The following is an 8,284-nucleotide window of genomic DNA, read 5'->3' as shown; positions in this document are numbered from 1 at the left end:
TCTATTTATCAATTATGGCAGTACAGAGAATACTAGAAATAATAAAAAATTATAACCAAGTCCATGGACTACCTAGTAACGACTACAAGCACTAGAGCAAGCCCAAGGCGCGCCACCATCGTTGCCCCTTACTCACCGGAACCGGGCAAACCTTGTTGTAGTAGACAGTCGAAAAGTCGTCGTGCTAAGGCCCCAAAAGACCAACACACCAAAGCAGCAACCATCACCGATGAAGAGTTGTAGATCGAAAAAATCAAACCTGTAACTACACAAACGAAGACACAAAAATTGGATCCAAATAGATCCATCAAAGACCAGCACCGACCGAATCCCATGAGATCTGACGAAGACACACCTCCACACATCCTCCGACGACGCTATTCGTATCGTTGGAATGGGGATACAACGTTGGAGACATTATTCCTACTAAGAGACATCGCCATCGCCACACAGCCCAACCAAGACGCTGAACCTAACAAAAACGAGAATGGAATCCCTCCCACCGACGGGGGGCCGAGATCGTCCGCACCTCCATAAACCAAAGGCCATAGAAGGTGAGGTGGATCAGCGACAGCGCCAACGGGAGGAGGAAGGAGACTTTTCTTATGAAGTAAATACAACCTTTTTTGAGAGAACAATACTTGATTGTTTATATGTGGCTTCAGGTAGTCTATCAATTCGGCATTATTAGCACGTTGCATTGCGAAGACCTTAGCATCTCATTTAGGTTTGGCCATCCTCGTCGGATTGTAGACAAAAACTGATATTACCTTTGGGAATCATTTGGTACAGTCTGAATTATATATCTCTCCGAAATACAATAAATACACATGTGTTCGGCATTCATTTCAACCACAGCAACTGTGCATCTTCACATGGGTGCTGTCAAAGCATCAGCCGGTGGGAAAGCCACGTCGAGACTTTCGTGACTACCCACACACTGCTCAATTTGTACTTTGCTTGGCTAGGTGCTACGGTGACATCGCACACATGGATGCTATTTGCCATTTGGTCCCTCCCTTCACAGGCCACTACCTAGCTCCATGCACCCCAAGCCGTTGCTTTTTTTAGTCTAAAAAACAGATGCTTACGCCGGTGTCAATTAGGTGTTACCGTATGCATGTAGCACGTAAGTATGTCATTGCCAGATTTTTCAAAAGGTAGATTGGACCCAGTAACTCCTATGCTTTTTCACTGGAGTGCATCTTGTCATCTTCTAGCCGCACGAGAGTAAAACCCACATTTAACAATATCCCGTTACCTGATTCTGTTATTGAAAAGGAATTTCACGTCACTTGTATCCGGTTGCCTCCTCGCGGTGATTTGTATCACAGAACCATCAGCAAGCATGCGCTGAACAACTCTTGTAATGTTTTTCACGTCATCCATGCCGAGATGGTGGCTTCCAACAATTGGGATTTGAAGCTCCCTCATCATTGTCATCATTCCAGTTGCCTGGCAAAACACAAGCCATGGAGTGCACGCTTTAGTTCGAAGATAAACACCTCGTGAACAATCAGAAACTCTATTCTAATCTAATTCACTTACTCTTCTATTGTAGAAGTTGAGGTAGATATCCTTCAAATTGATCCACTCCATAAAGTAAGATGGCAATTTTATTTTTGAAACCTTGCACTGCTCAGGGACCTTCGTCTTCAAATCCCAATTACCACTGGTATATTGACAGAAACATGAGAACAGACACATTATAGAATCTTTAGCACTGAAAATAAATTCCACCATGGAAACCTAGCTTGGGTTAATAAAAAATGTACTGCAGACAGTGCATTTTGCATTTGGCAAAAACACATTAAGCCAAAAGCAGTAACCCACTGGTTCCTGACTAAACCAATTTTGTAACATGTGCGTTGATCTCCAAATCTAGTACTCCCTCCGATCCATATGACTTGTCGCAGCTTTAGTACAACTTTGTACTAAAGCTGCGACAAGTCATATGGATCGGAGGGAGTAGGCACTTTTGTGTTCTGAGAACTTGTGGATAACTTGAAGAAATTCCAGCCAGGAATTCCAAGTTCTGCCATTTTCATTAAACATTTCTAATCAGTTCTTAATATCCATGATCCCAACCCTTTTGTGTTCTCAGAACTTGTGGATAATTCGAAGAAATTCCGGCCAGGAATTCCAAGTTTTACCATTTCCATTTAACACTTCTAATCAGTTCTTAATATCCATGATCCCAACCCTTGCCTAAAGATCTGGTCTGGGAATGCTAACTCTGCTAGATTGGCTCAGACCAAAGGCATGTCAATTAATACTGGACAATGAAATTTTATGTTGCAGGACTCGATGATCGAATTAGGAATAAAATACAAGACACTTGTGAATGACGGTATTTTTCTTTAAGAAAATGTAGTATTAGGAGCCTAACGTACCAAGTAACGAATGCAGAACTGTTGAGGGATTCTCCTTGTTTCTGTTTCCACAATTTGTGACCTCCAATCCAGTCTTCAAACTCTTGAAGAACTTCCCCGAAAGGGATGGCAGTGTCATGCCATACACTTAAACATTGAACAACAGATAAAGTTGTTAGTATGTGTGACTCAAATTATTGAGAGCAAATGAATACATATCAGGCTTCTAGACTATTTTAGTGTGATAATCTAATGACATGCTGCAAAAGTTGTTGCATATACATCCTCCAAAAGGGTTACTAATGCATCCTTGTTGCTATGCAATGCATCCTCACGTGACCAGCCAAGTGACAGGTTACATCCACGATAAGACAGAGGGCAAACCAAGTTTGAACAAAAAAAATCTTGAATTCGCATGTTAACAGAAAAGGTCAATGTGTGCTAATTCTGTAAATTCATATCTCAAATAATGAAATAAATAGTTCTGAAGAGAGCAAAATAGTGCTGCACATACCGGTCAACTCCAAATTTTCCATATTTCCCTTCTATATATTCTTTTATTCGTTGCTCACTCATTGCAGTTGGGCGCACAAATCTACAATCAACATACAAGAGGGCAGAGTGTTGGCTAGTGGCTAATGATACTGTCAAAAGAAATAAGAAAATACCAGAAATGTATTAACTATCACAATCTACAGTTGTGCATAAGCCAAGAACACAGCACAGAAGAAGCTGACTTGTACAAGAGGGAAGAGGCATATGTTCTGGTGTCAGCATTTTATTTACTTATTCATGTATTTATTTCAATGTGGAATTCAAGCTTGTGGTGACGTATAAGAAGGAAATAGTCACATTCTCTTAATTATGGTTCATAAGTATTGATATCCTATGGTTTTATCAGATCGTACAAAACAAGAGAATGATGGATTCAAGAACTGGTTTTCATTTTTGAGTACATACCAAACTCAAAAAGAATTTGCTACATCAAATCATGGTTGAGTCTTGAGTGCATATGCATATAACCAGGAAAAATGTAGTGCTGCTCACCATTAGGTCAATATTTTGTCATGGTTCTCCATAGAACCCTTGATAGACTCCCCCTAAGGTAATGTTTTACCAAGTATATATATATATATATATATATATATATATATATATATATATATATATATATATATATATATATAGGGATTGACTATTCGTCACCCTGGGTGAGGAATAGTTATTCTTCACCCACCTCTATTTTATCATCTATGCACCGTAATTTTACGTTTCGTAAATTTTGTCTTATTTTAGACATAAAAAGAGAACGGAAGAAAACCTACACTCGTCGTAATGTTTTTTTTATGTTATGTAAAATTACAAATGTAAAAACATAGTGTAAAATGTACATAAAATACAATTTTTGACCTATATTTTTTTTGTTATGCCAAATTTTATGCAGTAAATCAATATGAATGTAACTATTTGTATTTCGAATGTAATTTTTTATGAAATGATCATAAGATTACCTAGGATGAAGAATAACTTATTCTGCACCCTAGGAGTAGGATTTTCTACAAGTGCTTGCCACAGAACTAGTTAAGGGTTTCATTACATTAGAGAGATGCTCCCATATTTATTTCATATTTTTTGATAACTTTTAAACCGTTAAAAGTTTAGCGACCCTTAACTAGTTCTGTGGCAAGCTATGGTAGACACAGTTTTACCTATATATAGGAGTAAGATTTTCTACAAGTGCTTGCCACAGAACTAGTTAAGGGTTTCAACGGTGCAAAAGTTCTCAAAAATTCTGAAAAAATACTGAACCAACACACCTATAATATAACATGATCCAACGGAGGGATTAAAAAATATGACTGTATGTATCCTGGACAAAAAAAAAATAGTTCAGTATATATTTAAGTCGCAGTGAGCTGAAATGCTTATTATTTTTGCCAAGGACACATAGATGCATACTTTGACAATCCCTCCGTTGGATCATCTTATTACATTAGAGAGATGCTCCCATATTTATTTCATATTTTTTGATAACTTTTAAACCGTTAAAAGTTTAGCGACCCTTAACTAGTTCTGTGGCAAGCTATGGTAGACACAGTTTTACCTCTATATAGGAGTAGGATTTTCTACAAGTGCTTGCCATAGAACTAGTTAAGGGTTTCAACGGTGCAAAAGTTCTCAAAAATTCTGAAAAAAATACTGAACCAACACACCTATAATATAACATGATCCAACGGAGGGATTAAAAAAATATGACTGTATGTGTCCTGGACAAAAAAACAAATAGTTCAGTATATATTTATGTTGCAGTGAGCTGAAATGCTTATTATTTTTGCCGAGGACACATAGATGCATACTTTGACAATCCCTCCGTTGGATCATCTTATTACATTAGAGAGATGCTCCCATATTTATTTCATATTTTTTGATAACATATATATATATATATATATGTCACTGGCAGCTTCTATGTACCTATCTAAGTCTAAGAATATTACCTTTCCCACTAATCATTTAATTTGCATCTTAGTACTCTGCTTTAATTGATTTGATTATTTCACAGCTTAATCTGCTTAGTCTCTCCAGTGTGGAACATAATAATAGAAGTGTAGGAAAAAAAAGATATGGAACACGTATGCCCCCAAAAAAGGGTCAACACAGCATCTTTCTTCTCGATTTCATCTTTATGTTAAGCTGGACATTTTTCATGCTCTGTCTGAGCTTGAGAATAGTTGCTGGTGATTGACTGAACATTCATAGTGTAGATTAGAGAGATCAATGTTGGAGGTCCTAACACTCAGTAACCGTTACTCGCTCAGTCACCTGACCTGGAAGTGATTATATGGTAAGCAGGTTTTTACTCATTTTCTTCTAAAATAATGGATCTACGTATTTATATTACTAGGGGATTAAAACTAACATCTTATTCTATTAGGAAAGCTAGAGTAGATGGAGCAGCAGTAGCAGCCATCTCCGAAAAAATGAGATGCAATAGCAGCAGCCCCTGGTGTCAGAAAGAGAATGAGCATGAGCTTCTGCCACTTGTGAGAGCAGCCAAAGCAATAGCAGGCTCCACCTCCGCAAAATGGAGATGCAGTAGCACATCCCCTGGTGCCACAAATTGTTATAGTGACTATCCCAAGTAATTTCCCATTATATTATACCAGTGCATTGAGTATTCACCCGGTTATATCAGTTACATATGTAGAGAACTTGGTGAAGGCACATGTTACAAGCACTCAGCCGAGTAAATCTGGTTTTTGTAACGCCTTGCTGGCAATCCCATGAGTCATCTATGGTCCAAAGAGTTCGATAATCATTCAAATAAGCATATAGAAAACCAAATAACTTTAATATTCCATGATTTACAAATAAGCTGTACCTGTGAAATGAATCAATGAACTCCATGCTATGTGCGTCAATCATCACAACCGGAAATTCAAGAATTTCAACCTTTCCCTCCAAATCAAGAACTAAAAAATAATCCAGTTTCTGAGGTTTCACTTTATCTGCAGCTGAGGCACTCACCGGTAGGTCCATCGACAAATTATGATTGAATTTTTCTAGATGCAAAGCATCATCCATCTGTGGAAATACGAATCTAAATTACTAGTGCTTTCACTAAATAATCAAGTATTAATGCAGTATTTTTATTAAGGGCTACAAAACTGTTTAAGGACATTCAAACGGAATGAACACTGCTACGCCAACCCAAAGATTTACTAATTTACTAATGTGAAAACTCATCTGATTACCATGCCACATAAAAGTTGGAGTACTCATCAAGACTAATTCGGAATGAACTGAATAAAGTATTAATTGGGCTTTAAAGAACCCATACCTGTTTAAACAGATACAGGACATACTGTCAATACGAAATAAAAAATAGAGTAGCTTTCCACATTGTACATTCCTAAAACAAAACTATCAGTTAATATTGATGCCACAATATTTATTGAACTTCTAAGTAGAGTAAGAGTTCACGAGTGCAATGTTCTTTAACCTATTAGGGAGTCGTATCCAGATTTTCTAGCAGTCCAAAATTCAGCCTTCCCTTCTTGTCTCCCATCCGCTGTATATAGAAGAGGATAACTCGATATCCTGTTCAGCTCTTCTCATATAAGTATGTCTATATAAACTACTAAAATTCATGGCTTCTAGACATTTTCCCGGTAATTCTAGAAATTTCTATCATTTATTTTTTAATTTCTTTTGCTTCTGCTTGATTTGGTAATCCTAACCTAATTCCTGATATTACGTAACAAATTTTACCAATAGCAGATAATACAAGCCGATTCCAGAAAAAGCTCCCTCTGATCCATATTACTTGTCGCTCAAACGGATGTTTAGAAATACGAGTTTTTCCTTATAGTTAGTCCGGACAATAGTTCTGCAAACTATGTTTTAAATCTTCGCCGAGTTAAAAGATATGATGTCTGTTCTACAGCTACACTGTATAAATCAAAATTTGACTCCTAACACATGCCACTCTTGAATTACGAAGACGTGTATCTGGACCCAAATGTTTGCTTTATGACACCACATACCACCTTGCCGTCCGTGTCACTGAAGAAAAACGCAAAATAACCATCAACAACTAGAAGATACGCCTTACAGTTCCAAGCTCATGATTTCACCAATGCCTCACCCCAAAATAACCGTCAAAGACTTCTTCTCCTGGCATTAATCGAGTTCTTATGTGCTAGCAAATGTAACCAATTTATAGCTACCTACGCGAACACAGAGATGGCTCGGCACGCGGAACAAACTAGTAATGAAGCGACAATGAGGGGAACAGACGGGAAGAAAAATCACCATGGTGCATTTTCCCTGGGTGTAGTACAAGCACGTGGGCTTCCACGGCCGCCTGGAGGTGTACCTCAGGGCTTCCGCCACCTCCCCCTCCTCCCTCGCAGCAGGAGGGAGAGGAGAAGCTTGGGAGAGACTGGCATCGATGGGGAGGCTTCTTAGGTGAGAGAGGCGACGAGTCGAGACAGAGGAGGTAGAGAAGGGGCGCAGGAAGGAATGGAGCAGGGAGGAGGTGGTGGTGGAGGAGGGGAGTAGAAGGAGGCGGGAAGAAGATGAAACCCTAGCGAGCGCCATTCCAAACGATGCTTCCGGCTGAGTTGCGAGAAGCTGATGCGGATAGGGGATGATGGCATCGACTGGGTCAGAGAGCCAGTCTGTTGGGCTCATGGGCCTCTGGGGCAGAGGCAATTGCACCCCATGTACAAGATTTTAGCTATGTCTAAAAAAACAAGAATTTAGCTTTGTCTAAAAAAATGTGCAAGAATTTAGCTACGCTAAAAAAGATTCTCAAAAAGAAAACTACGCTAAAAAAAGGGTACAAGAATTTAGCCGTGGACTTTTATGTCAGTACATGCAAATAGAACACATATTTGTAAGGGAAGGGATAATCACAAATATGTGACAATTTTTGTGGACGATGAAGACCAACACAAGCATATCCATTGCTTTGCATTGTGGAAGATAAGTATACTGAAGAAATATGGTAGTATAGGTTTCAACTTTCAAGACCTCTAGTGTTGCAATATTGCAATGTTAAATCCAAACAATGTTCAAGGCTTTTATCTTAACCAGATTCACTATGCGTGATGGAGGATTTTGTATCATGGAATGTTAGCAAAAAAATGGCATCTTTTCAATCAAGTGAGTGTATCACCCAGAATGGAACCATTAACATGGAGGAAAACTAAGGAGGACCAACAGATTTGACTCTTGTGCCATCAGCCCAGTGTCAAGTGTCATCTAGTCGCTGAAGGTACGGACGAAGATTAAAATTCAATGTTGACGAGCACTCATGGGGATTTACTCCCTGCCTCAGCATCCTTGCCAACAGACACATCATTACTAGCTTTGAGTGCACCTTGTGCAATATGTGATACGTCTCC

At 38.8% G+C, this 8,284-nt stretch overlaps 1 protein-coding gene across 1 annotated transcript; it reads right to left on the bottom strand.

Annotated features, from left to right (window-relative positions):
* Window positions 1-745: 745 nt before the first annotated feature.
* On the bottom strand, window positions 746-7,529 carry LOC123165645 (uncharacterized exonuclease domain-containing protein At3g15140). Its single transcript, XM_044583336.1, has 6 exons — window positions 7,188-7,529; window positions 5,755-5,957; window positions 2,887-2,967; window positions 2,394-2,519; window positions 1,549-1,672; window positions 746-1,455 (listed from the first exon to the last, which is right to left on the bottom strand). Exons 1-6 carry the CDS (start codon window positions 7,473-7,475, stop codon window positions 1,258-1,260), a joined length of 1,020 nt encoding a protein of 339 aa, XP_044439271.1. The 5' UTR covers window positions 7,476-7,529; the 3' UTR covers window positions 746-1,257.
* Window positions 7,530-8,284: the final 755 nt, after the last annotated feature.

Source organism: Triticum aestivum, chromosome 7D, assembly GCF_018294505.1.
Source record: "Triticum aestivum cultivar Chinese Spring chromosome 7D, IWGSC CS RefSeq v2.1, whole genome shotgun sequence".
Taxonomy (NCBI): domain Eukaryota; kingdom Viridiplantae; phylum Streptophyta; class Magnoliopsida; order Poales; family Poaceae; genus Triticum; species Triticum aestivum.
Note: the sequence above shows the minus strand (reverse complement) of the source record. Positions and strands in the feature narration are given on the sequence as shown.

Excerpts from the sequence above, each read along its gene's own strand:
- LOC123165645 (XM_044583336.1), bottom strand. The coding sequence starts at position 7,475 with ATGGCGCTCGCTAGGGTTTCATCTTCTTCCCGCCTCCTTCTACTCCCC. Across the intron at positions 1,673-2,393 it reads AGTTCTGCATTCGTTACTTG|TGGTAATTGGGATTTGAAGA; the intron begins GTACGTTAGGCT and ends TCAATATACCAG. Across the intron at positions 1,456-1,548 it reads TCAACTTCTACAATAGAAGA|GCAACTGGAATGATGACAAT; the intron begins GTAAGTGAATTA and ends GTGTTTTGCCAG.